The 16036-nt window shown below is 42.9% G+C and overlaps 1 protein-coding gene across 2 annotated transcripts; it reads right to left on the reverse strand.

Annotated features, from left to right (window-relative positions):
• Nucleotides 1-2231: 2231 nt before the first annotated feature.
• acadvl (acyl-CoA dehydrogenase very long chain) lies at nucleotides 2232-15705 on the reverse strand. Of its 2 annotated transcripts, none has more exons than XM_072375940.1 (21): nucleotides 15580-15705; nucleotides 15259-15346; nucleotides 15079-15148; nucleotides 13220-13289; nucleotides 12580-12654; nucleotides 12417-12481; nucleotides 12197-12331; nucleotides 11972-12116; nucleotides 11601-11730; nucleotides 11358-11483; nucleotides 11062-11260; nucleotides 9725-9829; nucleotides 9497-9583; nucleotides 9283-9345; nucleotides 6527-6628; nucleotides 6069-6166; nucleotides 5409-5481; nucleotides 5055-5127; nucleotides 4764-4836; nucleotides 4526-4601; nucleotides 2232-2867 (listed from the first exon to the last, which is right to left on the reverse strand). In XM_072375940.1, the coding sequence occupies exons 2-21, from the start codon at nucleotides 15330-15332 to the stop codon at nucleotides 2730-2732; spliced, it is 1977 nt and encodes a 658-aa protein (XP_072232041.1). In that variant the 5' UTR covers nucleotides 15333-15346; nucleotides 15580-15705; the 3' UTR covers nucleotides 2232-2729. The 2 variants fall into 2 exon arrangements, with proteins under 2 accessions (XP_072232041.1, XP_072232040.1); XM_072375939.1 differs by having other exon boundaries at nucleotides 12580-12652; nucleotides 13215-13289.
• Nucleotides 15706-16036: the final 331 nt, after the last annotated feature.

A 16036-nucleotide genomic window follows, 5' to 3' on the forward strand; every position in this document is an offset into this window, starting at 1 on the left:
CAGAATTTGCCCCTTTTGAGATCTGCAGTAACTAATAACTTAAAAACCACATTACTATGATATGAAACAAAGAAAAAAGCCCAAGAGCTCAGAGCACACATCAAACCAACAGAAATACTCATATTTCCCCTCGTCTGCAGTCTGACCACCGACGGCTGGTTGGATCCTTCTTTTAAGCTCGATCTTGTCACGTGTTGAACAGGCGTTGGAGTCCCAGTTAAACCACTGGGATCTTCTTCTGCCACATCTTGGTTCCATAAACTCTGGATTTCCCTGTTGGTCCATTTATTTGGTCTTTTGCTGGAAATGATCATTTCAACATTCATCAGATGATGCTGCGTTCACTGTCCCTCAGAGCTGAGGGACAGTGAACGCAGCATCATCTGAAGCCGAAGTCAGGTGGAGACAAAGATGGAGGCGACTGGATCGTTTTTTTAAATGACTTCATCCTGCAAATCTGAACGACTCACTGAGCTTCACACCTTCAGGTGTAAGAGGCCCAAAACCAGATGTCAGGGTTGGGATAAGTTCTCTTTAATGGATGAAAAAGGAGCTGCGACTCAGTCCGTGTTACTCTGACCAACGCGTGCTGCAGACGTTGCACAAGACCGCAGGAAATTGTGAAAAGGGTCCATTTACAGAGGAAGGAAACTGCATATCCAAAGCTTCCTCACATCTTTAAATTGTTAAGTATCAACTGTCCGACTTGTGACTGCACTTAGAGGATATTTGCATAAATAGTGGTCTAATATTTCAACATGGGTATTTTTTTGCCACACCAGGCTAATAACGATACTCCAGGGAAGAGTTGGTTTATTAAAATAGAAAGTGAGGTGCACCTCAATAGCTCATAAATCTACACGCCATCTCACATTTCCCCTGAAATACATTTGAATTTCTTCTGTAAAAAAAAAAAAATAAAAATCAGCATTTCTTAAACATTTACCTTCAAAAGCGTCGTTACCACAACTTCAAATGATCCGGCTAACTCCTGGGGAACAACCGATTTTTGAGGAAACTTAAAGCTGACTTTGCTTTGAGCTTTTATGCATTTCAGTGTTTACCACAATCGAGTTTGCATTGCTGCTGAGCCTTCAGTTGGCCGACTGCCAGACGTTGCCACAGATGAGGGGATTTCTCAACAATGAAACCTGCTGCAGCCCTCGTCTCCGTCTCACACCGACTAAATTAGCTCTTAAGACCGAGAGGCTGTTGTTTGCGTTTCATAGCAGGACCTTTATGCACCGCTAACAGTGTTGATGAGACACTTACTGGCATTCCTGTGAAGCGTTTGCTTTGGAAGAGCTGGGCTGCAGAAGTGAAACCACAGCGATAGCTTGGTATGAATGCAACAGAAACAGGAAGTGAGTTTGTCAGCTAAGAGGGGTAAAAAGAATATTTCAAAGCAGGTTCGAAAGCTCATACAAGAAACCAAAAATCTGACTGTTTTACAGTCACTTTTACAAACAAGGCGACGATGTTTTATGGTTAAATACAGAGATGTGTTTAATGAAAGTTACTGCAGTACAAATACATAAAGTCATGGACATCCACTGCATTCACGAGTGCTTCCTGAGGTAGATGACTAATTAAAAGATGAGTCCAAAGAGGACATCGACTGAATTAGGCATCGTGAAGCACAACTTGTTTGCTTTAAAGGCAATCGCATCTCAGGGTTAATTTAGTTGTACCTGTGATGTCATTACATTGTATGTACAAACAGAAGATGGCGGACCAGGTTTGATCGATAAGGAAGAAAAGCTTCCATATCTTAAAACTACGCAGAGATGGATGATCGTAACTTTTCTTGATTTACTCTGAACAATGCCTGCAACCTGCAGCAGAGGAAATAAACATTTGCATGAGGAAGATAATGAGACGGCCATTTCTGAGAAATAAGCGTTTGACTCGAGTCACGGCGCAGCGAGAGCTTCAAACAGCATCTGTGGAGCAGTTCTAAGGCAAAGGTTTTACACTCCTGATGTTTCCGCGAGCTTCAAATGAAGAAAGGCATTCAAATACATAGAAAAAAGAAAATATATATATATCATATCGAACTGTTAAATACATGAACACAATGTAGGGAAGTGTACTAATGAACCTTTGAGCATAATTAAACGGATTCACTTCCTGTTAACCGGCTTATCGTCTCAAAGTTGCATTGATAATGTTTTATTTAAGCTGAATTAACAAAAAATCTATGGCAAAATCATGTCTATACAGCCTGAATGTTATTTATTTTATCAGTTAGCTACAGTTAAAGTCCGAGCCACAAAGCAACTGGTCCATTTACAAGCTCCATGCACACATCTGGCGACATTCAGTCCACAGCTGCTTCAGAAGCAGGCGGCAGGACTGAACCTGTGATGTGATTTTCCTGAACAACTAAAACCCTTTTTGTTTTATTTCCTGAAGATTTAAAGTAAAGGGACAAAAAATGAAATAAATAACCGACTAAAAGCGGATTCTAATGTCGACAAAGATGAAAGAACAAGGTTGAAAATGGGATGTTGTAATGTGTGTAAAAACTGAATCTCTGAGCCCCGGACTGCAGAAAGCTTCACCGTACACGGCTGATGAAAGGGAACCGGCGTGAATGAGCAAACATGGCAACCATAAAGCTGATAAACTGAGGCCAGAATTGGCATTCATGACACAGAGGGACAGTTAGAGATCCAGAGGAGTGGAAAAACACCAACTAAATACAGACGTGAGAGTGTGTGGGACGTTTAGAAACCCAAGGGGTGGGGGGCGACCACGCCGCCGTTCTCCACCACGGCGCTGGAGATGGCCCGCATGTTGTTGAAGAGCTGTTTGGACTGACTGGCCCGCAGAAGCTTGATGTCACGCATGATCCTGTCATGGGCCTGAGGGACGAAGACGAGAATTCGATCGATTAGATCAACTGAAAAGGCTTCGTTTACAGAACCGATGATTGTTCAACAAACTATCCGAGAGGCAACGTGTGGACGACGGGTTACAGACTTCATGAAATGCATTTACAGGTCGTCCAGGCAGGCGACTAATCATTTACAGCCTGTAGAACGACACAACTTTAGCTAGAATTAGACTTATTAACCATTATTATCATAGCATGAATTTATTCAACCTGTGGCTAAAACATACTGAATGAAGCCGGTACGAGAACCTTCTCCTTAAATATTGCAGTTTATTAATTACAAATGAGGTCTGGGAAACAGATGGTGTCATTTTTTATGACTAAGCGACATTCGTTTCCCTGTTAAGTATCTAATTTTTCGTGGTTTTAACCAGATAACAGATAATATCATGTCACGATGGAGGATTTTAATGACTAATACGTGTCCTACAGATTTCTCACGACTGAGTCTCATTTCTGAACATCCATTTTATTCAAATAGTTACTCGCTTTTATTAATAACTTATTGAATTATAAGTTTCAGTTATACACTTAACAGTTAATCATAGATCAAAGTGTTAATATTACAGCACTAATACAGAGTACAGGGCTGGGTGGTGATTTTTAACCATTAATATCTGCATTCTTCTCAAATTAGATACAAATTCTGATAAGACAGTTCCTGCCAACATTATCTCTTATAATCTTTTTGCTGAGAGTGTACTTTTGCCTCCCCAAGAAAGCCAAATCTTTTCAAATGCAATATGTGTTGCACAACCCGCGAGTAAAGTTGGTTAAAGTATCAGTTGTGCTACTCAGAGCTGTGCTTTTCCACCTTCTCCCACTCCTGCTGCACCCTGTAAGCCGCCCATGCAAATTAACTCTCTCAGAGTAGGTGTGCAGCATGCAAACGCAACCAAAATCAGAGCAAAGTGTAGCCGATCGGGGATTTAATCAGATAAGGCCACATTTGTAAAATCAGTTACTGCTGTTTCTCTCCTCATTCTGGATAAGAACGGTTTTATTAGGAATTCAGTTGTATTTACACTCAGTCAACGAGCGAGGAGAGAGCAGACGGGTAACACTGGTTAACATTAGTAGCACCATTATAACAGCAAATATAAACTAAAGAAAACACTGATATTTACCATCAACTCTGTCACATTCACTTTATAAAGAAGATGGGATGTTGCATCTTTACTTACTTTAGCTATAAACCTGACAACAGGCCATCTCCTAGTTATTCGTCTCTTCTTTTTGGGGGGCTAAAAACCAAATATACCCAGTGTGGTGCGGTTATGTTTGGCTTTGTCATTAAATATATGAAGCTAATGTCCAGGGGAGACCGTCACAATGTGGTTTCTTGAAAGCTAGAAGTTAGAAACGTCTCAAAAAACGAGCTGGTGGTGCCAAATCTGAGCTCAGGTGCTGTGAACTACGTCAGGAGGAGGAGGAGCAACGAGATGACGACCCTCAAGAGCTCCAGTCAAACCTCAAATGTTGGAAAATAATGATGGAAACGTGTTTGTTTGTTTCATCCCGCTGTTAACCGCCAAATATATTTTCAATAATCTCAAGTTATGCATTAGCTGTGAGAACTACTTAACAGTTTAAGTTAGTTATTTGTCAGTCTGAGGTGGATCTTACCTCCATACACCAGGTCTCACACAGCATTTTCTCATGCTGAGCTGAAGCTTGGCCCTGACTCAGAGAGCGTGAGGCCCTGCAGAGAGTGGAACGATAAACAAAAACGATTTAGGCTGCGTGGGAGTTTACATGTAGAACGTGGCAGGAACATAGAAAACGAGTGGGTGTCATAAAGTGAAACTGAGGGCGATTAACATCACCCCACATTATTTAATGTTATGTCTGCAGTTTCGTGTACCTTGACAGGACGACCACCATGGCGTAAAGGTCGATGGCACAGTCCGCGACTCTCTTCAGAACAAACTGTTCATCTGAAAAATTAAAACCACTGGTTGAGTCGACTTATTGTGCACTTTTTACAAACAAACCAGGTGAGATGACGGCTCTTAATGGTGCAAAAATATCAGAAGTTCAAATTTCAAAACCTGCGAACGTGATTTCAATAATTCTGTGGAGGAGTTCATAAACCTCTGAAATGACTATCTGCACTTTTCCCGCATATTTTACATGTCACACGTGTCTGATTTACCAATGATCTTCTTGCCATGTTTGATCAACAGCTCCTCAGTGACTGCTCCAAACTGCTCAATGGCTTTAACAGCCTGCAAAGAAGAAAAAAACCACAACGCTTAAAGTGTGAAGCAGTAAAGACACATTATTTGGATTTTAACAAATTTGATTAGATTATGATTTTATAGCACTGAAGTGGGTTGTAACTGAATCTTTAAAATATTTTGAGATGACCTTTCTTGTGACTGGGCGCTATATAAATAAAACTGAACGTAGGTAAACATAGCAGACAAATTCAACCTGGCTCCACTTGTAAAACAAACTAGTGTCAAATTGGGGGGGGGGGGGGGGGGGGGCGACAAGTTGAACATACCAGGTCACCGCTGTGTGCCAGCTCAGGATGTATGTTACCCTGCAGGGACAGACCTGAGCTCAGACCTGCCTTTCTGCAAAGACAAGAGGAGAAGGAAGTGTTATACGGACACTGCTGATGCAACAATGGACAGAATTTACTCGCCCGTCTGTTCAGAAACAGCAAAGCTGAGCGGTTTGAGGAGTCTCCTGCACACAGACTAAAGCTGCAGCCCTGTTCTGTCAGATGGACACCTGAAATGTTTGGGGTTCTGCTTGAGAACAACTAAGGAAGACATGCGAAATACGAGAATATCATTTAAACTACTTTCATTCCCGTGAGACATTCAGTGTTGCTCTCAGAACTGTGAACTTGTGGCTTCTGTTAGTGCTGAAAAACACTTATGTTAGGACTCAGTTTTCACACCAACACATTTCTCTTCATGATAAAGTGGATATTTAAATCACATCTTGTGATAAATTTACTTCCCTCAGCACTAATAGAAAATTTATGTTATCATCCGAGATGTAAGCAACACTTTAACTGTGGCAGGAAGGAGGGAACTGCCTAAATCTAAAAATAAATGCGCTCTTCATGTGCTTGGGACATCCCCATCTCCCACCATCAGCTACAGCTGCCGGGCGCTTCCTACCCCCCCAGGGACTAAGAAGTGGGTGCAACCTTTTGGCTCTCTTTGTCATCTCCCCTGCGAGCAGGCTGGCGTTGCCGATGGGGTTCTTCAGGGCCTTCTGTAGGCTCTTCAGGTGGTTACCGGCATTCTGGAGGGTGCAGAGAGGAACAATGAACGCCACTTTGTGAGGGGCTCACACAGATTTCTTTATTCTTTGGACACATCTGTGCTCAAATCGCACACATGGTTCAAAGCTGAATGCTACATCCAGTGGCGCCGCCTGTCTGGGTTTACGGAGCGTTAAAACACAGGCCGACTCGGGAACCTCTGAGTAAAATGTGTCGACATCATTCATTCTGAAAACGACACGATGCTGCGGTGTGTTGAAAAGCACACAGGAAGAAGAGTTTGAAGACCAAGCGAAAAACAGAAGAAACTTCCTCTGTAAAATTTCCACAACCGCAGTAGATTCTGTTAGATACATTTACATGAAGTTGTCTCATGTTACCTGGAAGCCATTGAGAGCCACAAAGAGCCTCAGGATGTCGTTTGTACCCTCAAAGATACGGAAAATTCTCAGATCCCTCATCACTCTCTCCACTCCGTAGTCCTGCAGAAACAGACAAATGGATAATCAACTCCTGCCTGTCCTCTCAACAGAAGAAAGAAGTCAGTTGTGTGGATTGTGTCGGCACATTAATTAACCAATGACCGTTTATCATGTTTAATATATCGAGGTAACAAACTCAGCCTCTCAGGCAAGTTAAAATAAACAGCAGCTGCAAAGAGGAAGAGACAGATGCCTCATTTCTAAAGTTTGCCACATGCCAACTCGCTTCATCCCTCAGGTGAAGTGAAAGCTTGAGTCAAAACGCACAACGTGAGCAGAACTTCACGCCCACTGTGGTGCCCGCTCCCCTTCCTCTTTATCATGCTGCACAGCTAATTTCACTCAAAAAACACGTTTGTGTCAGTCGACGGCCTCAATTTAAACAGGTGATGTTGCCAAGGGGCCACCCTCATGAATGTGGCTTCAGAGTGAAACTCCACCTCTGCAGTTTGTGCCCAGATGTGGAAAAACACCAACTGCATTGTTTCCACTGTATTCAGGCTGTGCAACAGTGTGATGCTGCAGATCCAATGCTGCAGAGATAAGCTGAGCTCCCGTCACGGTTCTAGAGAAACGAGGCTTCAACAAGGCACTGAAAGTGGAGTTCACAGCAATGTCAATCATCACTGAGCAGACTCCGAGTCACAGCCTGAGTTGAGTCAATACGGATGAGTTTGATTTAGATATTTATACAAATAATTTAAAAAAGGGTTCTCAGAATGTCGGCTGGTGTACAATCTGTAAGCAGAGGGTTGAATGTGAGGCAGGAACAAGATTTTTCTTTTCCAATAAACAAGCAGGTGCAAAAAGTCCCTTCTGCTCCGACTTGTTTGACTTATTCCCAACTTCAGTGTTTACAAAGATGCCTCAGAAGGGAAACGCAGAAGAGAAACCAAAAGGCCGAGAGCGACTGCCGGGAAACCTTCTGGGGTCTGAAACATTTTACGGTCATCTCTTCCTGCTCCTGACATGTGACGTGGATTTGTTTATTTCACTTTAAAAGGCTTTACTGCTACAAAGCCATTTTAGGTGCATGTCTACATAAAAAAATATCCTTAAAAGTCTTTGACTTGATCCAGATCAGATTACAGACCGGCAGCACCAAGAGAAACCCCCATTTCTTCGCCTTACTACGCTTGATCCCTGTGAAAAATTCCCTCCTAACGGTGGAGCTCCTTCTGCTCTTAAATAAATATTTGACTCATCACCATCATCTCACATCTGGTGGGCAGCTCTTTTAAAAGATCTTTTATGCACTTCTTGTTTTAATAAGCTAATTTTGTGCCATATATGTTCTTTTAAGTTTTGCTTTGCTCTGTAAAGTCCTTCGGGCTGCTATATAAACAGATTTGCTAAGTTTGTGCTCCACCCGTAGGCCTAATATTGATGTAGCTGCTGCTTGGTGCAGATTGGATGGTGTTGATTGTGGACACTGATCCACCACAACAATAAAACCCGTCAGATTGTTAAATGACAGCACGCTACGGTTGTCCCGATACTTTCATCTTCACTGCGTTAAATAAATTATTCGGGTTGTAAACAGACAGTTTACAAAAACTACCAAACTTCTGCTGTACTTTAAGGGAAAATTAATCCCTTCTTTTAGATCCGTGTCACTTCCAATGAGCTGCATAAATGTTGTCTCTGGGAGTCGGTCATCAGTTCTTCCTCTGCACTGTGAGCTGTGAATATTATCGTCTCCTCTGCACACCGACGGGTCGAGCCCTGCCTTTGAAATGCTGCATTGCATCCGTTTCATGTGTCATGCTGCTGTTCTGCCTCTGAGGGTCTCGTGTTTGTGGTCGAGTCACTAAACGAGTCGTATTGCACTGGCAGCCACAGCGATACGTGCAACACGCACGTATTTCTCTGCATTGTGTCGACTTTATAACCTGCAGGATTGTTTCACGTTGGGAGGAGATCATTGGCAGCTGATTCCAGATGTTACCTCCTCATTAATGCAGAGTTCTTTAGAAACAACACTTTTAAACTAATAGTTTAAGTGAAGCAACAGAACTACAGGCTGCAAACTGAAGAGACGCAGGCAGACAACCACCCACGCAGTTTTGTCTCATCAGGTGTGGTTATGACGCCGGTCTGTTACATACACACACACTCACAGGGGAAGGCTGTGGCTCAGTGGTAGAGTGGGTCCCCCAGTAACCTGAAGGTTGTAGTTCGATTCCTGCTCTCACTGCTCAAAGATTGGTGAAGTGACAGCTGGTGGGGCGGCAGGCCACCTCTGCACTGTGAATGGCTGCCAGTGAATCTTTCTCTATGAGTGTGGGACCCTGTGCATTCAACAGGTGCCAACCTGTACTTCCAGATGGAAAATGCAAATAAGTGGTCCCAGTCTGAATCTCCAAGAACAATATGTGCAGTTATTTTCATGCTGCCTGTTCAACCGAGAAGCAGAACACAGTGCGGTGCCGGAGGTCCCAACCTGCAGGTGGATGTTGCTTTGAAAGGTACCACCAACCTTCAGGATGCACCAGAACAAGCCCAACTCCCCACCAAACAACCCACAGGTCCCATGCGACCTCTTGTCACATGGGACCTCCCCCTCGGGGAGGTTCTAATCTTGTTGCTCATCGGTTTTTGGTGTGTGTGTGTTTGAGGTTTCATACGCATCGGGATGTGGACTGAGCACCAACCTTCATGAAACCCATGCCACCCATGACCTGAATACTCTCGTCGGTAACAGTCCACGCTGCTTCCTGTTTTCATAAACAAACAAACAAGACGAAACACGATTAATTTCACCTTGAAGGTCAGTAACGACACTCGAGAAATCCACTTTCATGAATATGTGATCCAACACAGAGCAAAAGGACATGTATGTGAGAACTAAACAACCAAAGTTCTTACAGAGGCGAAGATTTTGCTGATGGCTGCCTCTATCTGGAATTCAGTAGCTCCACTGTCCATGTTCCCACTGATCATGTAGGCCATTGACTGCAAACAGGCACAGAAGAAGCAACATGAATGCACGACATCTTGTTCTTTAGTAAGGTTTCAGGATCTGTGCAGAATGATTGGAAAACAGTCTTGTGGAGGCATTAATAATAACTTTAAAGAGACGTTGGATGGACTGACCTCTGTGACGTAATGCAGCATAGTCATGCGAGCCATCTTCTCCTGGATGGCTCCGTAGGTGTGGATCTTGTTGCCAAACTGGGTTCTGTTGGCTGCGTGATCCACCTGTTAAAAAGGGAAAAGCTGCCCATCACTGTCTGAACAGAAATCCTGTTTGCAGTCTGCATATCAATACATCTCACAGCATTTGCAGAAGTGGAAATTGGTTCCTCAAATTGTAGACTGGGCCAAAGCGCTGCAGCTTTTTTTGGTCTCCCTAAAGATGTCTGTGCTGTCTATTAAGTGAGCCGAAAGAGGAAGTTTGGCGGGGCTGACGGGTGGTGTTGAGCTGCGAATCTGGTGAAAGAGGCTCAAAATAACACACAAAACCACACAAAAGTGATCCAACAGTGTTGGCTTCTTAGAACAGGAAGATGGAGAAATATCAGTCTCAGCTCGGGAGGAGGCAGCATCTCTGATGCAGGCGCTGGTCTCACTCGACATACTGTGAGAAGCAGGGATCATCGGTTTTTCTTTCAGTAAAACTTCCTTTGATACAGATGAAAGAGCCGACATTAACGCCACAGTCTGTATTTAGAGGCCATTTGCATGTAGAAATGATGACAAATGCTACATTATGTAAAGGCAAAAAGACTCATTTACTGTGAGCAGAGAGGTATCACATCAACTCTTAAAACTTTTTATACTTGTTTTCTGTGGAAAAAGTTGCACACGCTGACTTAATGTGACTTCGGTGTCCAAATGGTAGAATTTTCAGCTTTTTTGGGGTGTTTTTGTGGTAAATTTGTATTTTTGACTTGCATCATAAAGCATTTAGCTATAGATGTCTTTACAGCAGAGATGTCCTTTAAAAATGGGCTCGTTTAGTGTTTAAATCCTCGCTAGAATAATGGCACAAACAGGGCTGAGTGGACTGTGTGTGGAGATAAAACCCATTCAGGTTGGTTCGCATCTCTTGGTTCAGAGCTCCTAAGTCTGTCCCGTTGTGTCACACGGCATCAAGAACTAGAAGCGGGCGACTTGAGCTTTGGTCGGGTACTTTTTCTGCTCATAACAATCAGTTTGTTTCGCTCACAATGCAAATGACAAATCTGAGAAACATCAAAACACAACACAAGCGTCTAACTTCAGCAGAAGGCAACCCTCAGCGATCCACAAGCAGGGGAATTTCCCACAAGCCCACGAGATTGAAACAAGGGGTGTAACACAACAATACAGAAGCAACTTCACAGGAACTGTGTGAAAGGCCACAGCCTCCAAATGAAAAGCTCTTCTCTTGCATATAATCTAACTTCCCTTCCGCTCTACACGGATGGTGCAAACTGAAAAGTACTCACAGCTTTGGTGATGACACCTTTCATGGTTCCAGAGAGGGCGGCCGCCATGCCAAAGCGACCATTGTTCAGGATGTTCATGGCCACTTTGAAACCTCCTCCCACCTCGCCCAGCACGCAGTCAGCCGGCACGCGAACGTCCTCAAAATACACCTCGGCTGTGTTGGACGCCTTGATGCCCATTTTCTTCTCTGGGGGGCCGCTGTGAGGAAGAGGAATGGGGAGATGTTAATGGGATGGAAAAAACTAAAACGGTCACTCAGGAATAAAAACAAAACAGAGCAATAAAGTCTGCTCACTGCGTCACTCCTCCGAAGCTTCTCTCCACGATGAAAGCAGAGATCTTGTCCTTCATCTCCCCAGTTTTGGGATCCTTCACGGGTGTCTTGGCAAACACTGTGAAGATCTCAGCCAAACCTCCATTGCTGATGAGAGGAAATAAAAAGACATGAAGACGAGGGAAAACACACCTGCAGCTTTTGCTGTACAGTTCAGGCAGTGCTGCCCCCTTGTGGTCAATGTGCAGAAGACGGTTTCCTCACCTGATCCAGATCTTGCTTCCATTCAGGGTGTAGTACTGTCCGCAGGGGGAGAGAACAGCGGTCGTCTTGATAGAGGCGGCATCAGAGCCGCTGGCTGGTTCAGTCAGGCAGAAGGCGGCGATAGTTTCACCTGGAAGGACACACACGGCGTGTTGCGTCAAACACACAAACCAGAAATGAGCAGCTCCAAACTTTAATGTGTCCCTGAAACCTTGTTGCTTTTAGTCTCTTCATAAGATTTGCTGTAAACAACAAAAAATACTAAATATCTCCAGCCTTAGACTCTAAAAAGCTTGTTTTCTGTTGTATAGACAGCTCAATTTATATCTCCAGGTGCATCCAGTTTAAGATCCTGATGCCAGTCTTCTTACCTGTGGCCAGCTTGGGCAGGTACTTCTCCTTCTGTGCTTTGTTTCCAAACAGCAGAATACCCTTAAAACCGATCGACTGGTGAGCCCCCAGTGTGATGCCGACACCCAAATCATGACTGCCGACGATCTCAACCAGCCGGGCGTACTGCAAGGACAGAGAGAACCACGTCACATCCACCTGTCTAACACAATCAACCACATATAAATCTAATGAAGGAGCTGTACCTGAGAGTTTGAGAGGCCGAGGCCGCCCAGGTCAGCCGGCACCTGCAGCCCAAATGCACCCATCTCTTTGAGGCCCTCCATGGTGTGATCCTCCACCTTCTCCAAGGCATCGTTCTTAGCAGGATCATTTACCTCCTGTCCAAGTGAAGAAGCACGGAGTTACAAAGAGGGCTGTGAGCACGAGGCAGATGAAATTTCATTCAAAGAAGTTTAAAGTTACCTCAAAAAATTTGCTGACTGGCCCCACGAGCTCTTGGAGGAACTGCTCCTGCTCATCATTGAGAGCTGTGGCACAGCAGGACAGTTACACTGCAACCTTTACACACAGTTTCTAAACGACACATCAGGAATCATTCAGAGAAAACGATTATCTGATGGATTACCTTTGGGAAAGGGGAACACTTGGGCTGTTGTGATCTGCCCCTTGAACATGTTGACAGCAAATGATTTGGATTCCTGTGGGAAAGTTAGCCAAACACAGAATACGGGTGTTTAGTTACAGAGACTCAACCACAGGAGCTGCTCTGCTTTACTGCAAGAAGTCAACAAGCACCACAGGTACGCTTAGAGAGATTTGTTTTTAAGAGATGGGTTAGATGGTTTCCCACTGATAATAACAATCAAAAGCCATTCAAAAACACCACAGTTTGACATCAGTCTGACTTATACAGAACTAGGCCGACGCTTTGTCAGACTTTTACAGAATCAAAATAAATCTGGTGAATTTAACAGTGAATTAGTTTTTATATACACATTCAGCAAGTTGCATCACTGAAAGGGGATTAACGATCAGTCAGTTTGTATCAACTTTAAAGCAACTTATTGTGAAGCTGGGACCTCTCTCTGATGTTTGTGCTGCACACGAAGCTGAGAGTATTTACAAACTATGTAATGACACCATGGAGTCATCTTTACTGCTTTATGATGTGCTTTTCACACCTTTACGGGATGCTGAAACAGGCCAATGTCACGGCTCAATTGTTATAACGAGCTACAAAGAATTAGAGCAGTAACCTACAGCAGCAACGGCAGTCTTCTTCTCCACTTTAGGGGCAGCATCACTGCCAACTGCTGCAGGCTTCTCCAACACCGCCTGAAGAGAAACAAACGGAGAACAAATTTACAGTTTATCGGTTCAGTGCAAAAGCTGAGGAACCTTAAAAAACTGAAGGTTGAAACACGAAAACTTAACAGATGTGTCCAAAACATGACTGAAAGCTATTGAATTGGCATGATGTGAACTGAACGAGGCAGCGAGGGAGAGCCGGGTCACCTGGAGGAGGGTGTATGATGTTGAAAGACCCGAAACAACCAACGATTCCAGGAACTTCACTGACGCTGTGTCCAGTTGCATCAGCAGATGTATTTATTCAGCAGACTCATTTGGATTTTGTTCAATTTAATTGTATTTATATATAATCATCATCATGCATCTTTGAAGTGACTGTAATGGAAAATTATATTTAGCCTTCTGCTCGTGTCTCATCATGCTTAAATCACTTGTAAGACTTGACATTCATTCCCAGGCACCAGATGTTACCGTACAATATTTATTTTGTTACCTGTGAAACTTGGCCTCCTTTATAAGATGTTTCCAATCAAACAATTCTGTATTTCATTGTTCATTTTGGTTTGTGCACTCAAGGCCGTCCAGCTCATCAGGAGATAAGAAGAAGTCAGCTTGCATGGTCTGATACAGAGACATTTGTTTTCTTCTCCTGTGTTCGGGTAGAATACGACATGCACTGAAACTGTAAGTCAGAGCCACTCTCACACAGGTGCTCTGTGTTGAAGGCTCTCTCTCTCTTGTACAAGAACTGTTCGATAAACCTGACTGAGGGTTTTTCACCCCACAGTGCCTGGATAATCATATTTTCCAACCACAAAACAAACAAACAAAAAAAACTGAATTAGATTCTACAAATCCTTAAAAAAAATTCTTATAAACCATGTTTTAGGCTTTATGGCATAATGAAGGTTTATTTAATGAATGGACTCAGCAGAATTAACCTGTAATATATCAAGGGTTTATCTGAGATGGGACTGTAATAAACTAATGAGAATACGTGATTGGAGCCACACTCTTAATGGTAGATTACTCTTCTTCATTTATTCATTTGCCAAAATAAAATAACATTTACTTATAAATGCCAGTATTTACCCCTAATAAATTACATGGAAAAACACACAGTATGTCAGCATGCCCTGGTGACTGTACTTGAACATACAGGTTATAAACTAAGACTGTGGAATAAACCTGTGATATAAACGCAGGTCAATCAAAACTGATCACTTAATTTCAGTCAAACTAATATAATTTTTTTATTCGTGGAGTAAAAATAAGAAGCTGAAAACCCAACTGAAAAAGACTTTTGGATTTATAACCCGACTGCAGACTATGCTAAGATTCTGTTTATACAAATAAGTGCACTTTATCTACACACCATCTAAACATAATATTAAAGCTAGAACAAAATAAAGCGTCTTCTGAGCAATAAGCTCATTGATTGAGAAGATTCCTTGTTGTGACTAATCTGCGACCTAAAGCTCGGTGACATTGTCTCGGAAGGATACACAAACAGATGGTGCTGAGAATATATTGACAGAGGCAACGGTGTGAGGCTCAGGGTGTCTGACATTTTCCATAAGACTGTTTTGTTGTGAACTTTCGCCTGGACAACTGTAGTGTCACCTTTAATAACCAAGTCATGTGATCAGTGAACTTTCCCCCACTTCCACCGGGAGAGGGTGTCAATGTTATGTCACCCAGAGACTGCATTTGACCCAACATGGACATCAACAAGACTAAAATATCGTAACATTTAAGGAAACAAGATAAAGAAACACGTTGTGAAGGACACTGTGGTTTAATATAATCGTACCTGGGCAGCTTGACTGGCGTAGAGACGTGAATTTGACACAGCAACTACAACCCCGGCCTGACGCTGACTTCTGCAGACAAAAACATAGCAGCTGATACAAATATAAAGTGATTTTTGACTAAAGAAAAGCAAACGGTTCATTAATATCAATGGAGGCGTTTGACGTTATTTAATACTTACCCTGATAGCGCGGGAGGAATCCTGAGAATGGTGCCGCACAGGGCGGAAGACTGGCTCACCTTACGAAGCAGCATTATTTTACTTTATTCTGAAACAAAAAGACACCGCAGTCTATAAGAAAGGCACCAATTACCAAACACAAAGACAGAAGAACTTGGCGACAAACATAGCAGGCTGCTAGCTGACACGTAACGACGTTCGTTTCGTAACTTGGTCGACTGGACTCAGTGTCCAATAAAAATAAAAAATAAAAGCATTTAAAAAGACGTTAGAATTTGATTTCTTCCACCAAATAACACAAGGTCGATTTAAGCAACTAACCTGAGCACGCAAAGTCTAATATGTCCCCTGGGTCTGAAGATTTTTCACTGCCACAAGCGTCGCCTAAACCCTGTTTATTCTGATACTGCCTTCAACCTCAGCTGCCTATTATTCCTTCTTTTTCTTCTTCTGTGGTTTTAAAAGCGCCGTTTCCAGCGCTGCTGCAGAACAGCGGCGCCCCCTGCTGTTTGGCTGGAAAACTGGCCCTATTTCCATAGGAGCCTCGCCTCATGGGAGGAGTAGTTTTACTACATAAAGGTGACCTACCTTACATAAGAAAAGAAAAGAATTTGAAAAACCTTGCATTAGAACAATACAATAAGAAGTTATAAAACACAGACATAGATTGAAGGTTCTTAATTGACATTTTAAGCATAGAAGAATAAAAAGTTGTTTTCTTACTTGACAATAATTTTTTTTGTTTTATACATTTACAAAAATAATACTGTATTCCATC

This window comes from Leuresthes tenuis, unplaced genomic scaffold (genome assembly GCF_036924035.1).
Source record: "Leuresthes tenuis unplaced genomic scaffold, fLeuTen1.0.hap1 SCAF_22, whole genome shotgun sequence".
Classification (NCBI taxonomy): Eukaryota; Metazoa; Chordata; class Actinopteri; order Atheriniformes; family Atherinopsidae; genus Leuresthes; species Leuresthes tenuis.

Bases quoted from the DNA above. Each gene is read 5' to 3' on its own strand.
- acadvl (XM_072375939.1), bottom strand. From the start codon at position 15,332: ATGCTGCTTCGTAAGGTGAGCCAGTCTTCCGCCCTGTGCGGCACCATT. The intron at 12,653-13,214 runs GTAGGTTACTGC...ACTTTCCCACAG, and splicing joins AGAAGACTGCCGTTGCTGCT to GAATCCAAATCATTTGCTGT. The intron at 11,731-11,971 runs GTAAGAAGACTG...GTGTCCTTCCAG, and splicing joins CCTGCCCAAGCTGGCCACAG to GTGAAACTATCGCCGCCTTC.